At 45.3% G+C, this 25315-nt stretch overlaps 2 protein-coding genes across 2 annotated transcripts in view; one reads left to right on the plus strand and one right to left on the minus strand.

The window, feature by feature from the left end:
- The window catches only part of LOC123754440 (uncharacterized), a 274623-nt gene that overhangs the window by 35753 nt on the left and 213555 nt on the right, over positions 1-25315 (plus strand). The gene's annotated exons all lie outside the window — the stretch shown is intronic.
- Positions 7663-8073, minus strand: LOC138366108 (uncharacterized). The gene has a single exon (XM_069326845.1). It carries the CDS (start codon positions 8071-8073, stop codon positions 7663-7665), a length of 411 nt encoding a protein of 136 aa, XP_069182946.1.

A 25315-nucleotide genomic window follows, 5' to 3' on the forward strand; every position in this document is an offset into this window, starting at 1 on the left:
AGCGAGCCATTTACGACATCTTACGAGCTACGACATTTACCACCTCGTAGCTCAGTCCATTAAGGCAGCGTCTGGGACCCTCTCGAACGTAAGTTCGAACCCTCGTCACGGCCCTTGTGGATTTGTTCATTTGATGCATCATATTGTGACTTCTGTGTGAACTGAAATGAATTAGTATGTGGAAATACGTGTTGAATGATTATTTAATATTTAAAGGTCCCTTTTTACAGGACTTTTGGCCATCTGGCGGAATTATTAATCACGTTCGCTGGTGACAATGTCAGCTGTCAGCTGTCAGCGCCCGGCACTGTCAGGAGGATGATCGATGACTCGAAGGTAACACCGTTAATATTGACTATTCTCGTTCTCGCAGCGAGAGAAGAGCTTTATTTTAGCGTCACTAGGGACGGATGCTGGCCTCACAGGAGCCTTCTTAGGGTATATCTAAGTCATCTCTCGTCTCTAAGGGCATCGTTAAGGTCATCTCTAAGGTCATTTCTAAGGGCATCTCTAAGGGCATCTTTAAGGTCATCTCTAAGGTCATCTCTAAGGGCATCTTTAAGGTCATTTCTAAGGTCATTTCTAAGGTCATCTTTAAGGTCATTTCTAAGGGCATCTTTAAGGTCATCTCTCAGGTCAGACGTAGAGCTGGGTGAGAAGATGAGACAGGTGAATGAGAAGATGAGACACAGCTCCTCGTCGTTCTTCTCTACTGTTATAACTTGCATTTCCTCTTCCTTTCCTCTTTACTTCTCGTGTAAAAAATGTTCTACGTTCTTCCTGTGTTTACAAAATTCTTTCCAATCCTGTTACGTCTTTTCTAAGTTCTTTTTCCGGTTCTTTGCCAGACCTATTCCGGTTGTATTCCGGTTTTCCGGTTCTTTCTTAACTCTTTTCCGGTTCGCTACCAGTTCTCTTCCTGTTCTTCTTTCGTCCTTTTTTTTAAGTTCTCTCAGAGTCCTTTATCGGTTCTTCTTTAGTAGTATTCCGGTGCTTTCCTAGCAGTATTCCGGTTCTTTCCTAGCAGTATTCCGGTGCTTTCATAGCAGTATTCCAGTTCTTTCCTAGCAGTATTCCGGTGCTTTCCTAGCAGTATTCCGGTTCTTTCCTAGCAGTATTCCGGTGCTTTCCTAGCAGTATTCCGGTTCTTTCCTAGCAGTATTCCGGTGCTTTCCTAGCAGTATTCCGGTGCTTTCCTAGCAGTATTCCGGTGCTTTCCTAGCAGTATTCCGGTGCTTTCCTAGCAGTATTCCGGTGCTTTCCTAGCAGTATTCCGGTGCTTTCCTAGCAGTATTCCGGTGCTTTCCTAGCAGTATTCCGGTGCTTTCCTAGCAGTATTCCGGTGCTTTCCTAGCAGTATTCCGGTGCTTTCCTAGCAGTATTCCGGTGCTTTCCTAGCAGTATTCCGGTTCTTTCCTAGCAGTATTACGGTGTTTTCCTAGCAGTATTCCGGTGCTTTCCTAGCAGTATTCCGGTGCTTTCCTAGCAGTATTCCGGTGTTTTCCTAGCAGTATTCCGGTGCTTTCCTAGCAGTATTCCGGTGTTTTCCTAGCAGTATTCCGGTGTTTTCCTAGCAGTATTCCGGTGCTTTCCTAGCAGTATTCCGGTGTTTTCCTAGCAGTATTCCGGTGCTTTCCTAGCAGTATTCAGGTGTTTTCCTAGCAGTATTCCGGTGCTTTCCTAGCAGTATTCCGGTTCTTTCCTAGCAGTATTCCGGTTCTTTCCTAGCAGTATTCCGGTTCTTTCCTAGCAGTATTTCGGTTCTTTCCTAGCAGTATTCCGGTGTTTTCCTAGCAGTATTCCGGTGCTTTCCTAGCAGTATTCCGGTGCTTTCCTATCAGTATTCCGGTGTTTTCCTAGCAGTATTCCGGTGTTTTCCTAGCAGTATTCCGGTGCTTTCCTAGCAGTATTCCGGTGCTTTCCTAGCAGTATTCCGGTGCTTTCCTAGCAGTATTCCGGTGCTTTCCTAGCAGTATTCCGGTGCTTTCCTAGCAGTATTCCGGTGCTTTCCTAGCAGTATTCCGGTGTTTTCCTAGCAGTATTCCGGTTCTTTCCTAGCAGTATTCCGGTTCTTTCCTAGCAGTATTCCGGTGTTTTCCTAGCAGTATTCCGGTGTTTTCCTAGCAGTATTCCGGTTCTTTCCTAGCAGTATTCCGGTTCTTTCCTAGCAGTATTCCGGTGTTTTCCTAGCAGTATTCCGGTGTTTTCCTAGCAGTATTCCGGTGCTTTCCTAGCAGTATTCCGGTGCTTTCCTAGCAGTATTCCGGTGCTTTCCTAGCAGTATTCCGGTGCTTTCCTAGCAGTATTCCGGTGCTTTCCTAGCAGTATTCCGGTTCTTTCCTAGCAGTATTCCGGTGTTTTCCTAGCAGTATTCCGGTGCTTTCCTAGCAGTATTCCGGTGCTTTCCCAGCAGTTTTCCGGTTCCTTCCCAGCAGCGCTTGGAGGTGAGGAATTAATGGCCAGGCATATTTTCAGAGTCTTACGGAAGGAAGATATGTCTTCATGTGTGATAGGTGAAAATATTTATATTTGATCTCCCTTGTATATGTGAAGGGGCCAGCCTGTATATAATATTTTGTGGCGATATTTTGTGTTTTATGTCATCTGTGGATTCTCCAGAGATGTCGTTCTTTACTTCTGAATGGATATATATGTTAAATGTTGTTTTGTGTGTGTGTGTGTGTGTGTGTGTGTGTGTGTGTGTGTGTGTGTGTGTGTGTGTGTGTGTGAGAGAGAGGGAAGGCAAGATGTGTGTGTGTTTGTTGTGTGTGTATGAGGGTACCATATGTAATTCTGTGACACGCTACCACCACCACAACCACCACCACCAGCACCACCACCACCACAACCACCACCATGCCCCGCTCCTCCACCACTCCTCGGAGCGCCAGCAAGCCTCCCTACAACAAAGGTTTACAGCCTCCATGGCTTCTGAAGCATCAATATACTACGTAAGACTCGGGGTATTGGAATGTGTGTGTGTGTGTGTGTGTGTGTGTGTGTGTGTGTGTGTGTGTGTGTGTGTGTGTGTGTGTGTGTGTACTCACCCAGTTGTGCTTGCGGTGGTTGAGCTCAGGCTCTCAGGTCTCGCCTTTCTTGCAGTCAACTGGTGTACAGGTTCCTGAGCCTACTGGGCTCTATCATATGTACATTTGCAACTGTATATGGAGTCAGCCTCCACCCCATCTTAAATGTGGAAGAGGCTTGCATAAATGTCTCAAGTGAGCAGTTTATCAATCAAGAAGATTACAATTTACCAACTTCTAACCTTACGCTATCTTGCGGGTGCAAAATGGGAGAACCTCTTAAGAAAAGTGGCTATAATTAAAAATAGGTGTTTTTCCTAATTCAAACAATATTGGGTTGATTATTTTACTCATTTTTCTGATGTCTCAGATAGGCACAATCTCTGAGGTAGTGGTGAAGGCCGTGACCGTCACTCTCACCACAGTTCTGCTCCTCAGCTGTTTAACAAATCCACAAGGGCCGTGACGAGGATTCGAACCTGCGTCCGGGAGCATCCCAGACACTTTGATCATTTGATGCCTCACGTTATTGTGATCTCTATGTGTCCTCAGCTGTTGTTTCCATCATGAGTCTCCATGTTGTTTGAATCCAAGACGAATTCTTACTATTACTGAGTCTCTCTCGCGGCCACCTGCCCTTCCCTCATAATGATTGGGGTTGCCCGCTGCATCCATATTTTTACCTGAATTTACCGGAGAGCCACTGACGCTAGTGGCCTCGATGAGGACAGGAAACCGGCGGCTTGTCGAAGGTCCCTCCCATTTGCCTTGATGATCTTTACTAGCTGTACTTTAAAAGTTAACAGAGTTTGGGCATCTACGGCTTCGGCGGGTAGGCGGTTCCATGGGTTTATAACCCTGTGGGTGTACCAGCCTACAGGTTCACTTGCTGCTCCTTCTGCTCTCTTGCATTTGTTGTTCGATGGTTCCTCTAACGTGAGGGAGAGACATTGATATGACTCTGCGTTTATGATAAATGAAAACTCTCTAACATCTCTGTGACTCAACCCTCCCCCCCGGTCCCATCCCAAATCCTCATCCTGACCCTTCCCAGGGCTATATAGTCGTAATGACTTGGCGCTTTCCCCTGAATGATTCCCTACCTCCTCTGATTCTCACGCTCTCACCCTTGATCTGTCGTTGTATTGTATTGATTTTGAAAATCATTTTTTTTTTTTTCAAATTTGGTCAGTGTCCCCCTAAGAATTTGATAAGGCTCTGTCATGTGTCCCATTCTCTTTTGTTTTTCTAGTGACGTCAGGTCACTAAGAAAGAGTGTACATACACACAGAACAGATATTGTCACAAAGCACTTTGTCATTCTCAGTGAGTCTGTCCTCCTCTTTTCTCAGTTTGATCACCTGTTCCTTCACTGTTCAAGCACAAAGCGAGGTTAGAGAAAGTTCAAAGGTATGCTGCCGGAATAGTCTCGGAACTTCGAGGTTGGAGTTACGAGCAAAGGCTACATGAATTGAACCTCATATCGCTGGAAGACAGGAGAGTTAGAGAAGATATGATTACCACATACAAAATTCTCAAAAAATTATTAGATTATTACCTACACAGGAGAAGATAAAGATCATTGAACACTGGTGGTAATCGTACAATGGGACACTGATGGAAACCGAGTACCCATATATGCAAATTAATATTATAAAATTTCAGTGTCAGAGTAGTTAACAAATAGAATGCACTAAGCAGTGATAGGGTGGCGACAGACTCCATACACAGCTTACATCGAAGATGTGAAAAGATAGATATGATTGACAATTGAGAGGGCTGGATCACAGAGCCGAAGTTCGACCCCTCGCAAGCACAATTAGGTGGGTACATACATCGTGTCAGCAAGGCGGACAGGCCGCCTGTTGTGGTAACTCCCTTAACAGCTCATATTTCTGCACCTCTTCCTTATCCTGACACCACTCCTTGCCTCACCCTACCTCACCCCACCCTCCCTGCCTCACCCTGCCTCACCCCACCCTCCCTGCCTCACCCTACCTCACCCCACCCTCCCTGCCTCATCCTGCCTCACCCCACCCTCCCTGCCTCACCCTACCTCACCCCACCCTCCCTGCCTCACCCTGCCTCACCCCACCCTCCCTGCCTCACCCTACCTCACCCCACCCTCCCTGCCTCACCCTGCCTCACCCCACCCTCCCTGCCTCACCCTACCTCACCCCACCCCCTCCTTGCCTCACCCTGCCTCACCCCACCCTCCCTGCCTCACCCTACCTCACCCCACCCCCTCCTTGCCTCACCCTGCCTCACCCCACCCTCCCTGCCTCACCCTACCTCACCCCACCCTCCCTGCCTCACCCTGCCTCACCCCACCCTCCCTGCCTCATCGTACCTCACCCCACCCTCCCTGCCTCACCCTGCCTCACCCCACCCTCCCTGCCTCACCCTACCTCACCCCACCCTCCTTGCTTCACCCTACCTCACCCCCTCCCCACATCAAGACACAGGCACCAGGTCGGAACATTTCTCCTAGCAGTAGAGACAAGATATGTGGAGGGCAGCCGGCGCCAGCTCCCCCCCCCCTACCCATCAACTCCAACACCCCCCCCCCCCAATAGAACCCCACCAACCTATCCCCCCCCTCACAGCACCCATACATTAACCCTCCCCCTTTCCATACCTTTCAATTTTGTAGAATACACCAATGTTAATAATGAGGCTGCGATGACGCTCTTGGATTCTTGATTATACTATATTATACATACTGTATTATACATACTGTATTATACGTACTGTATTGTACGTACTGTATTATACGTATTGTACTATATGCACTTCACAGCTGTTACGTACATACTGGAGTAGACACTCAGTCCACACGTCTGATAATTAACGAAAAGACGACGGTCCATCTTGGCCCCAATGTGGTGTACAGAAATTTAGAAAGAATGGCGATAAAAGTTTATATATATATATATATATATATATATATATATATATATATATATATATATATATATATGTGTGTGTGTGTGTGTGTGAGGTGAGTACATACATATATATACTAGCACCACCCATGGTACTAGTACCACCCATGGTACTAGAACCACCCATGGTACTAGAACCACCCATGGTACTAGAACCACCCATGGTTCTAGTACAATAATAGTACTAGTACCACCCATGGTACTATAACCAACCATGGTACTAGAGGTAGTTGCCATGGTAACTGGCCTGCCTTAAATCTGTAATGGAATGAACTTGATCAATCTGGGTTCCCCCCCCCCTCCGTAACAGACTACCAAATTGCAACACAACATTCCCACCACCACAGTTGCATCGATCATCCGTCGCTAACGACCATGACAAGCAATGACCGTGGTGGTTGGGTCGTAACGAGAGGCTGATGGTCGTTACTGGGCTGTACAGCACAAGTATGGAACGATATACAACACCCATTGTTTCTCAGTCGCTCGGTGTGTGTGTCTCTCTCTCTCTCTCTCTCTCTCTCTCTCTCTCTCTCTCTCTCTCTCTCTCTCTCTCTCTCTCTCTCTCTCTCTCTCTCTCTCTCTCTCTCTTAAGCACACACACAGAAACAGTCTCTATAGTAACGTTTATAGAAGTGACTACATCATTGATTTTTTTCTAACAAATCAACAGAATTCTCACTTAAAGACCAAATAGACAACACATGAATAACGTCCCTAAACCATGGAATAATCCCAACGGTAATTTTAAAAAGATAAAATTCTTAAAAAAAAAAAAATCATGTACAGATTTGAAAGCAAAGAGATAGTGGATTTCCCATTGTCATTCATAATACATAATCCGCTTGTATTCATAATACAAGGATGAGTAAATTTTACTCATCTGAACTGTACATTATCCAGATGAGTACAACCAGCAGCCCATAACTAAACACTTGAACTCATAATTTACTATAAAACCAAGAAAGACCTTAGCATACACCTTAGCATATCCAGTACCATACCCAGCAGATGGTGGGTGGGGTCAGTTGTGGTCTGGTGGGTATGGTACTGGATATGCTAAGGTATATGGAGCGCCTGCCTGCCTGTCCGAGGTTCGAACCCCGCACGAGGAAGAGATTCCCCTACCCCCTCTCAACCCCTACCGAGAGTACCAGAGTCTTACACAACCCTTTACCTAATGGTTATCTTGTTCTCTACCCCTTATTCTTACCTTATTTCCCCCTCATATCCCTTTGACCCTTCACCTCACCTCATGTAACTTCACCCCTTCCACATGTGTATTTAACCCCAAAATTGAACCATATGTATTCAGTGTTTACCTGAAATTGTTCCAGAACGAATCGTTATTGAAAATAAATCCACTTAATAAATACATGAGTTTTTTTTTTACCATGAATTCTGGTAACATTTCTTTATTGAAGTTGTTGACAAATATCTGAAACAGTTCCTCAGTAACTTCCTTAGCAGATATTTATAACCATGTCAGTAAATACCTGTGAGGAAGACAGCGTGTTTGGTTGCTGGTCAGGTCGTTCACTGTTGCATCAGGAGGGACGACGAAGCCCTCCACACTTACCTGCAACAACCACAAACATGTCGTCAGTTAACTTAATTAAATGTTGCAACAGTATATCACCATATTGTTGGTTGCAAATGTGGTTAAAAGTAATTATAACAACAACATTCACTCACTGAGAACAATTCTGCCTTAAAATTATAACTATCACGGGATACGCTGTTTTCTTGCTTGATAACAAGTCCTTGCTTGATAACAAGTCCTTGCTTGATAACAAGTCCTTGCTTGATAACAAGTCCTTGCTTGATAACAAGTCCTTGCTTGATAACAAGTCCTTGCTTGATAACAAGTCCTTGCTTGATAACAAGTCCTTACTTGATAACAAGTCCTTACTTGATAACAAGTCCTTGCTTGATAACAAGTCCTTACTTGATAACAAGTCCTTACTTGATAACAAGTCCTTACTTGATAACAAGTCCTTACTTGATAACAAGTCCTTACTTGATAACAAGTCCTTACTTGATAACAAGTCCTTACTTGATAACAAGTCCTTGCTTGATAATAAGTCCTTGCTTGATAACATAACTTCCTTAATAACATAACATGTGAGGTTTACAATATTTACACCGCCATGTTGCCACGCCACCAGATGATATCAACAAACTCAAGGTTATCTTAACACTTGAAGTAGATATCTGGCCACTCCAAGCGCTGCTCAAACCCTGGCTATTGCCCTCGGGTTGGTTGACCGCTGTTAAACTTTACAAAAAGATATCTTTTCGCCCAACCACTTGGGCTGGACGGTAGAACGACGGTCTCGCTTCATGCAGGTCGGCGTTCAATCCCCGACTGTCCAAGTGGTTGCGGATCATTCCATTCCCCCGTTCCATCCCAAATCCTTATCCTGACCCCTTCCCTGTGCTACACAGGCTTAATGGTTTGGCGACTTACCTGTCAGTTCCCTTCCCACCCCACCTATAAGGCCACCAGCACCCTAAATACCGCACCCACTCAGCACCCTAAATACCCCAACCATCTGTAACCTCCTCCACCTACCCCAGTACCCTATACCCACTTAGGGTGTCAAGTAGTGTGGGAAGATGCCACAGGTGGCTCCCTGCAGGAATGAGTGCCTGTGGGACGGTCTCACCCGTATTGGAGATCTTAAAATCATTAACGTGGTGCTCCTAAGGAGTGCCCATAAAACTTCTGGATAATGATCTAGGAGATGTTTATAGTTCCTGTGTAAACTAGAAAACCCTTCAGGAAGCGTGCAAGTCTACTGAGGTTGTGTGTGTGTGTCGACGTGTCTGCTGGCAGGTCGTTGTGTGTCGACGTGTCTGCTGGCAGGTCGTTGTGTGTCGACGTGTCTGCTGGCAGGTCGTTGTGTGTCGACGTGTCTGCTGGCAGCTCGATGTGTCTGCTGGCATGGTTATGGGGGCCAAGAACAGCACACGACGTCGTTGCTGTTGTGTGTGTTTGTAAAAATATATATATTAGATAACTGGCGGGTGAGGGAGAAGTGTCTCCTGGGACTCGCCTCTTCTCTTGAGGATTTCTGGTGAAAGTTTCTTCACAATTCCTCAATGAATTTGTTATTTCTGCTTCTGAGGTAGTTTGTTGTTTCTGTCTTAATTATTGTTTTTCTTTAGTCCATTTCTATTTGATTCCCAGTTTCCAGATGTGATCTTCTGTTTTTTTTTTGGAGAAATTTAGTCTTGTACACTTTGTGAATTCCTCTTCAGTATCTTATACAATGGTGTTCTAGGAGGTGTAAGTTCTACATGCATAATGGCACCCAAAGAAATCTTAGCCCAGTGTCTACAGTTAGCTAACTGTAGGTAATATGTGTGTGTGTGTGTGTGTGTGTGTGTGTGTGTGTGTGTGTGTGTGTGTGTGTGTGTGTGTGTGTGTGTGTGTGTGTGTGAAAGTGAAAGTGAGGGGGTGTTAGTGAGAGTGAAAGTGAGGGGGTGTTAGTGAGAGTGAAAGTCACGTGTCTGTAGGAGTGAAAGCAAAACATGAAGAGTGAAGGAGTGAAAGTGAGAAGTGTGAGGGTGAGAGTGTGAGGGTCTTAGGCACCAGGACGACCTGAGTAGAAACATTATTTTGATTGATAATGCAATAAAAGTGTACAGTAACTCTTGCTTGTGACAAGTCAGGGCCTTGTTGCTCCAGGTGCTGTGGGAGACCCATGCTGCTGTGGGCGACCCATGCTGCTGTGGGCGACCCATGCTGCTGTGGGCGACCCATACTGCTGTGGGCGACCCATGCTGCTGTGGGCGACCCATACTGCTGTGGGCGACCCATGCTGCAGTGGGCGACCCCATGCTGCTGTGGGCGACCCATGCTGCTGTGGGAGACCCATGCTGCTGTGGGCGACCCATACTGCTGTGGGCGACCCATGCTGCTGTGGGAGACCCATGCTGCTGTGGGCGACCCATGCTGCTGTGGGAGACCCATGCTGCTGTGGGCGACCCATGCTGCTGTGGGCGACCCATGCTGCTGTGGGCGACCCATGCTGCTGTGGGCGACCCATACTGCTGTGGGCGACCCCATGCTGCTGTGGGCGACCCATGCTGCTGTGGGAGACCCATGCTGCAGTGGGCGACCCCATGCTGCTGTGGGCGACCCATGCTGCTGTGGGAGACCCATGCTGCTGTGGGCGACCCATGCTGCTGTGGGAGACCCATGCTGCTGTGGGCGACCCATACTGCTGTGGGCGACCCATGCTGCTGTGGGAGACCCATGCTGCTGTGGGCGACCCATGCTGCTGTGGGAGACCCATGCTGCTGTGGGCGACCCATGCTGCTGTGGGCGACCGATGCTGCTGTGGGCGACCCATGCTGCTGTGGGCGACCCATACTGCTGTGGGCGACCCCATGCTGCTGTGGGCGACCCATGCTGCTGTGGGAGACCCATGCTGCAGTGGGCGACCCCATGCTGCTGTGGGCGACCCATGCTGCTGTGGGAGACCCATGCTGCTGTGGGCGACCCATGCTGCTGTGGGAGACCCATGCTGCTGTGGGCGACCCATGCTGCTGTGGGCGACCCATACTGCTGTGGGCGACCCCATGCTGCTGTGGGCGACCCATGCTGCTGTGGGAGACCCATGCTGCTGTGGGCGACCCATGCTGCTGTGGGAGACCCATGCTGCAGTGGGCGACCCATGCTGCTGTGGGAGACCCATGCTGCTGTGGGCGACCCATGCTGCTGTGGGCGACCCATGCTGCTGTGGGCGACCCATACTGCTGTGGGCGACCCCATGCTGCTGTGGGCGACCCATGCTGCTGTGGGAGACCCATGCTGCTGTGGGCGACCCATGCTGCTGTGGGAGACCCATGCTGCAGTGGGCGACCCATGCTGCTGTGGGAGACCCATGCTGCTGTGGGCGACTCATGCTGCTGTGGGAGACCCATGCTGCTGTGGGCGACCCATGCTGCTGTGGGAGACCCATGCTGCTGTGGGCGACCCATGCTGCTGTGGGAGACCCATGCTGCTGTGGGAGACCCATGCTGCTGTGGGAGACCCATGCTGCTGTGGGCGACCCATGCTGCTGTGGGAGACCCATGCTGCTGTGGGAGACCCATGCTGCTGTGGGAGACCCATGCTGCTGTGGGCGACCCATGCTGCTGTGGGCGACCCATGCTGCTGTGGGAGACCCATGCTGCTGTGGGCGACCCATGCTGCTGTGGGAGACCCATGCTGCTGTGGGAGACCCATGCTGCTGTGGGCGACCCATGCTGCTGTGGGAGACCCATGCTGCTGTGGGAGACCCATGCTGCTGTGGGAGACCCATGCTGCTGTGGGCGACCCATGCTGCTGTGGGCGACCCATGCTGCTGTGGGCGACCCATGCTGCTGTGGGCGACCCATGCTGCTGTGGGCGACCCATGCTGCTGTGGGCGACCCATGCTGCTGTGGGCGACCCATGCTGCTATGGGAGTCTCTTCTGCGGGATAGCATCGAATGCTCCCTGATAGTCGAGTAATATGCAGTCTGCCCATCTTTCTCTGTCTCTTCTTTAATTCCGTCATGTTGTTGTAGAACGGCAATAAGTTTGTCGAGCAGTGGGTTTCTCTTGCTAAAACCACGCTTGTGGTGTCTTAAGATCAAGTTTAGATATTCTAAAACTTCAACTAGCCTGCGACAGGTCATTCAATTTTATAACTAACAGGGGAATGCTTGTTAGTGACACCGGTCAGTAGTTTAAAGGCAGTCTTGTCCCTCTTTCTTGTATATATAGGTACCACATTAGCCGTTTTCCAGCAGTTGGGAAGTTCTCCCATATCCAGAGAGGAATTAATTGAGAGAGGAAAGAGGGTTCATGAGACATCACAATCTGTGCTTGAAGCGTGTTCCAAATACCTTACAATCAGTGTATGGAGTCTGCCTCCACCACTCCACTGCCTAGTATATTCCACTTCCTTACTGCACTTACAGAGATGTCATTTACATTATCAATGTGGTTCATTATACCCTCCCTTCCCATGTTCAGTAGCTTCTTTGTGTCTACCGTGTCGAGTATACAACAGTATTTTATATGTCGTGATCATGTCTCCTCAATATCTTATCTCTCATCTGCATTATTAATTGCAACACCACCTTGTGTTTCACAGCTTCTGAGGCTGTGTCGCGTGTGGCCTTAGTATGAGGTGCTAGGGTGTTGCCATAGTATGAGGTGTGAGGTGTGGCCATAGTATGAGGTGTGAGGTGTGGCCATAGTATGAGGTGTGAGGTGTGGCCATAGTATGAGGTGTTAAAGATTTACGGCGGGTGAACGAAATGCTGAGCAAAAGTTAGCGGCGCTGGAGGACACGGGAGTAAATCACTTTGAAATATTGCACTTTAGGTGGCTCAGTCTGGCATTGTAATGAAGGTGGAGTAGAGTGCCACGGCTGGGTGACACGGCTGGGTGGCACGGCTGGGTGACACAGCTGGGTGGCACGGCTGGGTGACACAGCTGGGTGATACGGCTGGGTGACACAACTGGGTGACACGGCTGGGTGACACAGCTGGGTGACACGGCTGGGTGACACGGCTGGGTGACACGGCTGGGTGACACAGCTGGGTGTCACAGCTGGGTGTCACAGCTGGGTGTCACAGCTGGGTGTCACAGCTGGGTATCACAGCTGGGTGTCACAGCTGGGTGTCACAGCTGGGTATCACAGCTGGGTGTCACGGCTGGGTATCACAGCTGGGTGTCACGGCTGGGTGGTGCTAGGGATGTGTGCTACAGCATAATGTCAAGAGGGAATATCAAAGCTTAGTGCCAGGGGTTGGTGCCAGGGGTGGGTGCCTGGGGTGGGTGCCTGGGGTGGGTGTCATGTCTACCTTTTCGGCTGGGTGCCACAGCTGATTACTTTGACTGGTTATGTAATCTAGATGAGAAGAGCTACAACACGAATATTATGAAAATTAATGAAAAATAAGAGGGTAAGTGTTTAAGGATATAAATATATATTATATATTATATATATATATATATATATATATATATATATATATATATATATATATATATATATATATATATATATACGTATATATATATATATATATATATATATATATATATATATATATATATATATATATATATATATATATATATATATATATATATATGTATGCGAACAAGCCTGAATATATATGTATATATGTATATATATATATATATATATATATATATATATATATATATATATATATATATATATATATATATATATATACATATATATATATATTATATATATTCCCTCTGCATTGGAGTTGCCCTCCAATGCAGGCCAGTATGGTGGTCATGGTCTGGTAAGTCGTAAATCACATTGCATGACAGGAAGAAGTCAACGACACCATCAAGAGGAGCCCTGCCACAGCCCGCTGCCCAACACAAAGACAATCACACCTATTCATCACCAACGATCCTCAGAAGCACCAAAATGGGGTCACCTTGCTTCCTTGGAAGCAAGTAGTGAGGGACATCACCTGCGCCTACACACCTGCCTCCACCACGGCCCCCGCGAAGGGGGACGGCGCTGCTTCTTTCAGCGAAATCCAGAAAAACCATCAAATACAGAGGTCCGGCACACTGCTACAGCGTTGTTCCCATCGGTTCGGAGACCCTCGGGTCATGGGGTAAAATGTACACTGAAGTTCCTGAAGAAATTGGGGGATAAATTGATCAGTGTTACAAAAGACCAGAGAGCGAAAAGCTTCATGTTCTAGAGCATCGAGGGTCGCGATCAAGAGGGTAAAATGCCTGCTGCATCTTGGGCACGAGTCCAACTTCGGAGGAGTGCGAAGAGGTGTTCGACTTGCAACAATGATCGACTCTATCTGTGACATTTATTTAAGTATCCCGTTGGTGTGTGTTTCATTTTACTTCTATTTTTCGTGTTGTGTATGTGTTAATGCCACATTTTGATGTCATGTAATTATGTATAATGAAGTTCCTTATATATATTAAAATATATAAGAGGTGGCATGAGAAAACAATATGTGCCAGTGCTCGTGAGAGCCCGACAAGGCTCCCCCGGGTGCTGCATATCGTCTTCATCGAGGCTTAAGGATCCCTACAAATAACCAGATGTGGTACCCCTTATATATATAAATATATATATATATATATATATATATATATATATATATATATATATATATATATATATATATATATATACATATATATATATATATATACATAAGATAAGACCTATCTTTTTTGGAGCATCTCTCTGTGCTCTAAAGAAAAAGGATGGAGGGATCAGGCCAATAGCTGTGGGCAATTCTCTCCGGCGTCTCGTCGCAAAGGCAGCTGCAAGAACAGTTAGTGATGCAGCGGCCAACATGCTGAAGCCAAAACAGCTCGGGTTTGGCATTCCACAAGGGTGTGAGGCGGCAGCCCATGCAGCTCGAGCCTTCATCGCCAACATCACAGACGAAAAGGCCCTTATCAAGCTAGATTTCAAAATGCCTTCAATTTGGTGCGGAGGGATGCTGTACTCCGTGCGGTTCATAGTCATTTCCCTTCCCTCTACCCTTTTGTACATTCATGCTACAGTATGGATCTTAAGCTACTTTTTGGCGAACATGAAATTGACTCGCGAGAAAGCGTCCAACAGGGTGACCCCCTCGCTCCTCTCCTTTTCTGCTTAGTCATCAAACAAGTCACAGAGGTCCTGTCCAGCGAGCTTAACATCTGGTTCTTGGATGATGGTACCCTAGCTGGTTCCCAAGACTCCCTCCTGGAGGACATCAGAAAAATCCAGGAGCAAGGTGCAGTTTTAGGCCTCACCCTGAACCCTTCTAAATGTGAAATAATATGTTCCAGCCAGGGCATCGTAGAGAGAATAGAGGGTCTTCTGCCAAATATCCATAAAACTAAACCTGAAGACAGCACACTCCTAGGAGCACCCCTGGGGTTGAAAGCCATCGATGAGGTCCTTGATAAGAAAATCGCCGACCTTAAGAGGATGGATGGGAGGATTGAGGATATTGATGCTCATGATGCACTCTACCTCATCACCAGATGTCTGTCCCTCCCCAGGTTAACCTACTTTCTGAGGTGTTCACCATCTTACAGTAGCCAAAAACTGAGTATGACCGGTTACTGAAATCAATGCTAGAAAAAGCCCTTAACCTCTCTCTCGATGACCTACAGTGGAAACAAGCCTCTCTTCCCGTAAGACTTGGGGGCCTCGGAGTTCGAACAGCAACGCAAATCGCTGTTCCAGCCTTCCTGTCCTCCTTATCAGCATCCGACGACCTTGTGAAGGAAATTCTACCTGCCCACTTACATCAGCTGGCAGGTGTACATGATCCCAATTTTACACGCTGTGCCACAGAGTGGGCCTCTCGTGCAGGCCAATCACCTCAACCACCATCCCCAAAATCCCACAAGCAATCCAGCTGGGATGGTCCCATTGTAGACCAAGTTGCTGCAGAGTGCCTGGGTGCTGCAACAACACAACACGACATTGCTCGCCTCACAGCAGTAGCAGCACCACATGCAGGGGATTTCCTGTTAGCAACCCCAATGTCGGCAACTGGCACGCGTCTCACACCACACGCCCTCCGAATTGCTGTGGCCCTCCGCCTTGCTGCCCCAATCCACACCAGATATAGGTGTATTTGCGGCGAGGTGGTGGCTGACAGGTACGGTCACCATGGCCTACTCTGCCAAAGCACAGGGGGATGGCACTCGAGGCACAGTGAAGTTAACGACATCATCAAGAGGAGCCTCACCACAGCTGGATGCCCAGCTGAAAGAGAGCCCCGTTACCTAACGCCCCGTAACTCTGATGCTCTTATTGGTCGCCCGGATGGTATCACAGTGAACCCCTGGAAGAATGGCAAGCAGTTGGTATGGGACTACACGTGCGTATCAACCCTGGCTAACACCTACATTAACCTCAGTGTTGCACAACCAGGTGGCGCTGCCACCCACAGGGAAGCAGCCAAATCCCGTAAGTATAGAGAACTGGATCACCACTACAATTTTGTCCCCATTGCTTCTGAGACGCTCGGCGCCTGGGGTAAAAGTGCTACCAGTTTTTTGAAGGAACTGGGTTCTAGGCTCATTGAAACAACAAGGGACCCGAGAGCTGCAAGCTTTCTTTTCCAGCGCCTCAGTGTGGCGATACAGAGGGGAAATGCGCACTGCATCCAGGGTTCCTGCCCGCCATCTGAGGAGCTGGAGGAACTCGACAACCTATGACAACCATCTTTGTAACCCATATGTAACTCCTTTTTTGTAACAAAGTTCAAATAAAGTAAATATATATGTGTACATACAAAAGAATGGGGGTGGTAGGAGAAGATAATATTAGTGTTCAGTGAGAAACCACAAGGTCTCCTCTGAATACTTTTTATTTTCTTCTCCGAGGCTATGGGTCCCCACATTGGCACCAGAGGTGGTACCCTCACAAACTTATTATATATATATATATATATATATATATATATATATATATATATATATATATATATATATATATATATATATATATATATATATATATATCAAGAGGAGCCTTATATATATATATATATATATATATACATATATATATATATATATATATATATATATATATATATATATATATATATATATATATATATATATATATATATATATATATCAAGAGGAGCCTTATATATATATATATATATATATATATATATATATATATATATATATATATATATATATATATATATATATATATATATATATATATATATATATATATAGTTGCGTTGCTAGCTGACATCTCTGATTAAACCATGGGTTTCTCATCTGCATTTCATTTTTTGCTCCTTTTGGATTGGGACGAACTTGTCTGCTGCCTCCTCACTCTTCTGTGTGATGTAGTCCATCATGTCTTGAACTGTCTTTCCTCTGAGCTCTGTTTCCCAAGCTATATCAGGTAGGTATTTTCTTATATCCCTTCCGGAATGCCTGCCTCCTGCATTCTGGTTTCTTCCTTGAGTACATTAACCCTTCTTCGACGAGATATTCAAACAACAGTACATTATGATCACTCATACCCACGGGGGCTTCAAGATCGATTTCCTTTATGTCTGAATCGTTCAGAGTGAATACTAGATCCAGTCTTGCTGATTCATCATTGCCTCTCATTCTCGTGGGATCCTTGACATGCTGACTTAAGAAGTTTCTCGTCGCCACCTCCAACAGTTTCGCTTTCCATGTTTCTTCACCTCCATGTGTGTGTGTGTGTGTGTACTCATCTATTTGTACTCATCAATTTGTGCTGTGGGGGTTGAGCTCTGGCTCTTTGGTCTCACCTCTCAACTGTCAATCAACTGGTGAACAGGTTCCTGAGCTTATTGGGCCCTAACATATCTACACTTGAAACTGTGTATGGAGTCAGCCTCCACCACATCACTGCCTAGTCCCTATCAATTCCCTTCAGAATCTTGAATGAGGTGATCATGTCCCTCCTAACTCCCCCTTCTATGTGTGTGTGTGTGTGTGTGTGTGTGTGTGTGTGTGTGTGTGTGTGTGTGTGTGTGTGTGTGTGTGTGTGTGTGTGTGTGTGTGTGTGTGTGTGTACTTACCTAATTGTACTTACCTAATTGTGCTTGCGGGGGTTGAGCTCTGGCTCTTTGGTCCCGCCTCTCAACCGTCAATCAACTGGTGTACAGATTCCTGAGCCTATTGGGCTCTATCATATCTACATTTGAAACTGTGAATGGAGTCAGCCTCCACCACATCACTTCCTAATGCATTCCATTTGCTAACTACTCTGACACTGAAAAAGTTCTTTCTAACGTCTCTGTGGCTCATTTGGGTACTCAGCTTCCACCTGTGTCCCCTTGTTCGCGTCCCACCAGTGTTGAAAAGTTCGTCCTTGTTTACCCGGTCGATTCCCCTGAGGATTTTGTAGGTTGTGATCATGTCCCCCCTTACTCTTCTGTCTTCCAGTGTCGTGAGGTGCATTTCCCGCAGCCTTTCCTCATAACTCATGCCTCTTAGTTCTGGGACTAGTCTAGTAGCATACCTTTGGACTTTTTCCAGCTTCGTCTTGTGCTTGACAAGGTACGGGCTCCATGCTGGGGCCGCATACTCCAGGATTGGTCTTACATATGTGGTGTACAAGATTCTGAATGATTCCTTACACAGGTTCCTGAACGCCGTTCTGATGTTAGCCAGCCTCGCATATGCCGCAGACGTTATTCTCTTTATGTGGGCTTCAGGAGACAGGTTTGGTGTGATATCAACTCCTAGATCTTTCTCTCTGTCTGTTTCATTAAGTACTTCATCTCCTATTCTGTATCCTGTGCCTGGCCTCCTGTTTCCACTGCCTAGTTTCATTACTTTGCATTTACTCGGGTTGAACTTCAACAGCCATTTGTTGGACCATTCACTCAGTCTATCCAGGTCATCTTGTAGCCTCCTACTATCATCCTCTGTTTCAATCCTCCTCATAATTTTTGCATCGTCGGCAAACATTGAGAGGAACGAATCTATACCCTCTGGGAGATCATTTACATATACCAGAAACAGTATAGGTCCAAGGACTGACCCCTGCGGGACTCCACTTGTGACGTCTCGCCAATCTGAGACCTCACCCCTCACACAGACTCGTTGTCTCCTGTTGCTTAGGTATTCCTCTATGCACCGGAGTACCTTCCCTCTCACTCCAGCCTGCATCTCCAACTTTCGCACTAGCCTCTTGTGTGGCACTGTATCAAAGGCTTTCTGACAATCCAAAAATATGCAGTCTGCCCACCCTTCTCTTTCTTGCCTTATTTTTGTTGCCTGGTCGTAGAATTCAAGTAACCCTGTGAGGCAGGACCTGCCATCCCTGAACCCATGTTGATGCTGTGTTACAAAGTTCCTTCGCTCCAGATGCTCCACTAGTTTTTTTCGCACAATCTTCTCCATCAGCTTGCATGGTATGCAGGTTAGGGACACTGGCCTGTAGTTCAGTGCCTCCTGTCTATCCCCTTTCTTGTATATCGGGACTACGTTAGCTGCTTTCCAAGTATCTGGCAGTTCCCCTGTTGCCAGTGATTTGTTATACACTATGGAGAGTGGTAGGCTCAGTTCTCTTGCTCCTTCCTTTAGAACCCAAGGGGAGATTCCATCTGGGCCTATAGCCTTCGTCACGTCCAACTCTAGTAAACACTTCCTTACTTCCCCACTGGTAATCTCAAACTCTTCCAGTGGTTCCTGGTTAGCTATTCCCTCACTTACCTCTGGAATTTCTCCTTGTTCTAAGGTGAAGACCTCCTGGAATTTCTTATTCAATTCCTCACACACTTCCTTGTCATTTGTAGTGAATCCTTCCGCCCCTATCCTTAATCTCATAACCTGTTCCTTTACTGTTGTTTTTCTCCTAATGTGGCTATGCAACAATTTAGGCTGAGTCTTTGCCTTGCTTGCGATGTCATTTTCGTATTGTCTTTCTGCCTCTCTTCTCATCCTGACATATTCATTCCTGGCATTCTGGTATCTTTCTCTGCTCTCCAGTGTCCTGTTATTCCTATAGTTTCTCCATGCCCTTTTACTTTGCTGCTTAGCTAGCCTACATCTTTGATTAAACCATGGGTTTCTCATCTTCATTTCTCTGTTTTCTCTGTGTGTGTGTGTGTGTGTGTATATGTGTGTGTGTGGGTGTATGTGCGTGTATTATAAACAGAGTATTGTGTATAAGGATATATAGCTGCATAGGTTGTTAGATAGATCTACAGACACTAAACATGGACGCTTAAAGTAAACACAGAAAACTACGGTGATTTCAAGCACCATTACCGCCACGCTCCCAACTATTCCCGCTGCCAATTTGCTTCATTAACACTGGGCGGCTCTTTCACCAAGACTTACCAACGATCAGGAGCCAAAAATCACCGAAAATCAAGTGTAATTTAGAATATTTCATTTTTGGGAACTTGGATGAATATTCTCATTTAATTTTAATGGTGTTGCTAATGCAAGTGGCAGGGCCGAACGTCGGGGGGGGGGAGGGAGGGAGGGGGAGAGAGAGAGAGAGAGAGAGAGAGAGAGAGAGAGAGAGAGAGAGAGAGAGAGAGAGAGAGAGAGAGAGAGAGAGAGAGAGAGAGAGAGAGAGAGAGAGATTCATGTCAGTAGAGTTAATAGCTAAAATTTTCAAAGCCCTGCTGATTCGAGAACATATTTGAGTACTCAATAAGTCAGCAGAAGGCAATACCCAGGCCTGTATCATCCACTTTGTCATAGCTCGACCTACTACCATAACGTGCCCACACTGGGGGCATAAATACCCATGCCAGATGAGGGGAAAACAGCCAGTCCTCAGCCAATGTTCATTCCATCCAGCGGCCTATCCCAAAGACCCATTAAAATTTTTTAACATGCTGTTCATTCAGACTAGGAATGTTCCAGGAATATAAATTAATATCTTTATATATTAGCATATATTGTGCATATTTAGGTTAAGTTACGTGTTTACATTCTGTTTGCAATTATTTGCGTGGGTGAGGTATTTTCAGAGTTGCGATAGGAAGTCACGAAACATTGTTCGAGAAAGGTTCGAACGTCATCAGCTGTGAGTCGTGTGTAAAGCGAACGTTCATAAAGTCGTGTGTTCATAAACAACTCCGTCCTCATCAACAAAGGCCAAATGCTCTTTAACCCACCTGCCAAACCCCCCTGTTAATTAATGAACAAAAAGCACTTTACACAAGAATCACAGATGATGACTTTCGAACATTTCTCGAACAACTTCGTTGACGACCTCTGTTCGAACCGCACCTCTGTAAATGCCTCAACCACGTCGTACATCAAATACAAATAGTCGTGAACAGGACGTAAACACGTAGCTTAGCTTAACCTTCTCATAACTATGGGGAGAACTTTGATATAATAATATGTGTTTAATCTGCTACTGGCTCTCTGTGTTGATTATTTCGGTGTTGTCAGTCAGAATATTTCTGGTGATGGTTTGGTTGAGGGTAGAAATAATATGATATTGTATAGAGCCATCTTGTCTGGGCTCTATATTGGATAGAGCCATCTTGTATGGGCACTATATTAGATAGAGCCATTTTGTATGAGCTATATTGGATAGTTTTATGGGAACAATATTGGATGGAACCAGTTTCAGAACAGTCTGGGCTCTTGATAGAGAAGTCGCTGTCGTGCCTATATATTAAGATCGTAGGGGCTGATATTCCCCCTTGAGAACATGTAAAAATACAAACGACTCTTCGTCTCTCTCAAGGTCTCTCGCTTGATGTACAGAGTTCTTCAAGAGCATGTTGGTGGTCGTCATATGCTCTCTTGGCACCAATCAAAACACCTCGAGACCAATGTCGTTAATGACTTTACAGGTCCACTTAAGAATTTCCAATCTCAACGATCTCAACAAATAGACAAGACAACATCTTTTTTCAATGCGTCTGGCACTGCACGCATAGAAGTCCCCATCTAAGATTACCTCGTGTCTAAACATAACCACACCATCACCGGAAATGATCTGATTAGCAACACCTAAATAGCCAACAGCCACAGAAGGAAGAGACGAGACATAGCGAAGCACTACATATCAAACAATCGTGCAGCCTTCAACTGCCAGTTTACAGCTCAATATAGCCCCGAAATCATCTCAAGATAACCTCAAGATAACCTTACCATCATTGAGACTAAGTTAGGACTTCCACTCTACACTTCATCTACTCCCCCCCCCACTCCCCCACAGTAGAGATCGACTGGGTAACCATCTCTTCTCGTCATCCTAAAAAAATGTGTCACTCTCGCTTCTGATTATTCACTTTTCCTCTGCTTGTGTAGCTGATGAATAGACATTCATCGAAACGTGTCCTTCAATAACACGCGTCAGGCTCACTAACATTGTAAAATGAACGATGGTATTTAATTTTTTTTAAACATCTTTCCCAAGTGAAGAAGAACATTGAGAAATACAAAAGATTTCATGCTAGAACCATTGAGCTCACCCTTTCTATCCTATTCAATAACACACACACACACACACACACACACACACACACACACACACACACACATATATATATATATATATATATATATATATATATATATATATATATATATATATATATATATATATATATATATATATATATATATATATATATATATATATATCCAGTCAAAATGCAACATGTCACAGGTTTTAATATTTGAGTTATAATGGGCCATAACATTTTATTTTTTACTAGCTTGCTCAGGTTTAATATACCAAATATATTAGATATACCGGGTTCAATAAATTAGAGGCTCCCAGTATAACCGGTCTTAATATAGCAGATATAACCAGTAAATCGCTCGAAATAGCCGGATTGGACAATTAACAGATTGTCACCAGAGGTTCGGTAGTCGATAACTTCACTTATTGGACGCAGGTCAAACGCGAACATTAATGGGGGTCAATTTTGCGAGAGTTGTTAACCTATTTTTCCGCTGTATTGTTTTGAACGATAAATAACACTGGACTAAAATAAAATTCTATCTAACTATATATATATATATATATATATATATATATATATATATATATATATATATATATATATATATATATATATATATATATATATATATTTATATATATATATATATTATATAATGCGATTTATACAGTTTACTGAAAACACACACATAACAATCACTGTTCGAAAAATCTCATTCAAATCTGCGGAGTTAGGGGAGGATGGCCAAGATACAACAAGCATTTCCTCTCTGGATGACGACACTGAGGCGCTGGAACAGGAAAGAAGCCTCTTTTGGGTTTTGGGTTTGTTTAATGAGTTCATTACCTACGTATTGGTCTGCCGACGCAGATATACCGGTGGTCGGTGAAGACAGGAGCAGCAAGACGCAGAGCAACACCAGTACGTAGGACCCTGCAGGTCCAGGCGGCTGCCCAAGGCGGAATTAGGGACAGCTAATAGGAAATCCCCAGCATAAGGGGATTAATCCTTCCCAGAAGCTGCCTCCAGCATTGCTGAGGCAATGCTCTCATCAATTGGGCTCATCTCATTTGGCCTATATGCAGTCGTTCGAGAAAGGTGGTTTACAGTTTGCAAGAGTGTCCCATTGGCTGGATCCTTCAGTGATTTCTGGATAATTAATCCCTCTGGAGTACTCGTACTCTAGTAGGATCTCTTTGACTAGTTCACTTACAACACTAGTCGAGGATGTGAGTGCCGGCGAGATTGACTTGCCTTGTGTGTACCTGTACCTCAGGCTAACTGGGAGCGTTACTTGGTCCCATTGGTCATCTCTCAGGGAGAGGTTTAACACCTTAATGAGTATTTCTTTTAGGAGTTTGTTATACTTTGTTAATTTTGGGCTCATTGAAAGAGGAAGCACACCTTAGGACATAGGTCAGCCTGGGTAATGCTGGGCACACTGTGAAGAGGCACAGACCATCGTGTACATCCAACACACTCATTCTTCCTTCCATCCTCCTCAGGTCATTTAGATTTTCTTCGAAGATTACGTCAATGGCACTCGAGCCCAGAGGTGCTCCTAGGAGCACACTGTTGATGGGGAAAGCAGGGAAGCGATTACTGGGGCTCCTGGCAAGACGGTTCTTACTGCATCTATGATTGGTAGACGAGATGACATGATTTCGCACTTTGAAGAATTTAGGGCGAGGCCTAACTGCTCTCCCTTAGATTTCACCAGCTGTAGATGCCCCCAAGAAGGGAATCCGAGTCCCTGGTCGGGAGCCATATTCCAGGAACCAGATGTTGAGGCCGCTGGTCAAGCTCCTTGTCACCGTTTTAGCAGCCATGCAGAACAGACAAGGGGCAAGTGGATCCTTCGTCTGGAGACCTTCAACGGAAACTACTTCATGCTGCTCTCCAAGCAAGTGTCGACTCCTTATTCATTTATTAATGGAAAAACATCATGAGTATCGGTGGTTCCAGAGTGTGCGTAGACTCCTACGGTCACTGGTGCGTGTAATGGCTTTGTTGTAGTTTTTTTTTTACAGTGGCGATGATTCACAATGGTTAATTAGAACTGCACTTCAAGTGTCGAACTGGAGACCATAAGATACTTCCAGCGACTATTAGTCGCTGGAAGACCCGAGGTAGGGTCAAAGGGCTAGTTTTAGGTGGTTGGTTAGACATTTGGGATGGTAACAGGTTATTCCCGGCCATTTCATTCGTGATTGATCACTAAGCTGAGGCAAACGACCTGGATCATGGGATTTGTTAGTGGTCAGGGCGTCATGGAAGGTGAGGGGTTTATAAAGTCAGTTTGACATGCACAGAAAAATATGACACTGTGAATCCTAATACTTAGAAACCTCCTTTACCAAAACAGATTATTGAAGCTAAATCATTTTTGTGAGAAAGACGAGTAGTTAGCTGTGACATATTTGAAGTGTGTAGACGGAGTACATTAATATGGTGTTAGATACATATAAACACAAAATATAACACAGAACAAAAGATTAAAATTATATAACTTGATTCAGGCAAACCTGGATAAATACTGGATAAATATATATATGAATAAGTTTTAGCCTATCAATAGGACCTGCTTCCCTTGGGCCAATAGGTCTTCCACATTTTAATACATTGTTATGCTCTTGTGAACTATACCAGGTCAACTGGAGTACTGGGGGGGGGGGGGGGGGGTTACATAGGGAGGTCATTCCAGGTCATGCCAGGTGGGATTGAGTGGCTGAAAAACCAATTTTGGTGTTGTCAGTTCATGTTAGAGGGGGAGGCGTTTGTTTCCATTTATCAGTGAAGCTGTACACACTGAAGCTGTACACACTGAAGCGAGAGTCAGATTATTTCCCGATTTTTCAGACCCAATCGTAAGATTTGGACATATGTAATATGTCCAAATTTAAATTTTGGTTAGTTAGTTAATTCTTTTTGGTGAGTTGGATATTCTTTATATGGGAAGATTGTTTTTGTATCCTGATTATTATTTAGTGAGTGATATTTGTTAGTGGTGTAATTTCTGCTAGATGGAGATTATTTTCTTTGGGAACTTTTTTATTTATTTGCTGTCTTGGTCAACAAATGGTCTTGGTCTTGTCACTTAAGTCTCAGGAGGGAGTGTGTGTGTGTGTGTGTGTGTGTTTACTAGTTGTGTTTTTGCGGGGGTTGAGCTTTGCTCTTTCGGCCCGCCTCTCAACTGTCAATCAACTGTTTACTAACTACAATTTTTTTTTTTTTTTTTTTTTTTTTTTTCCTACACCACACACACACACCCCAGGAAGCAGCCCGTGACAGCTGACTAACTCCCAGGTACCTATTTACTGCTAGGTAACAGGGGCACTTAGGGTGAAAGAAACTTTGCCCATT

This window comes from Procambarus clarkii, chromosome 18, assembly GCF_040958095.1.
Source record: "Procambarus clarkii isolate CNS0578487 chromosome 18, FALCON_Pclarkii_2.0, whole genome shotgun sequence".
Lineage (NCBI taxonomy): Eukaryota > Metazoa > Arthropoda > Malacostraca > Decapoda > Cambaridae > Procambarus > Procambarus clarkii.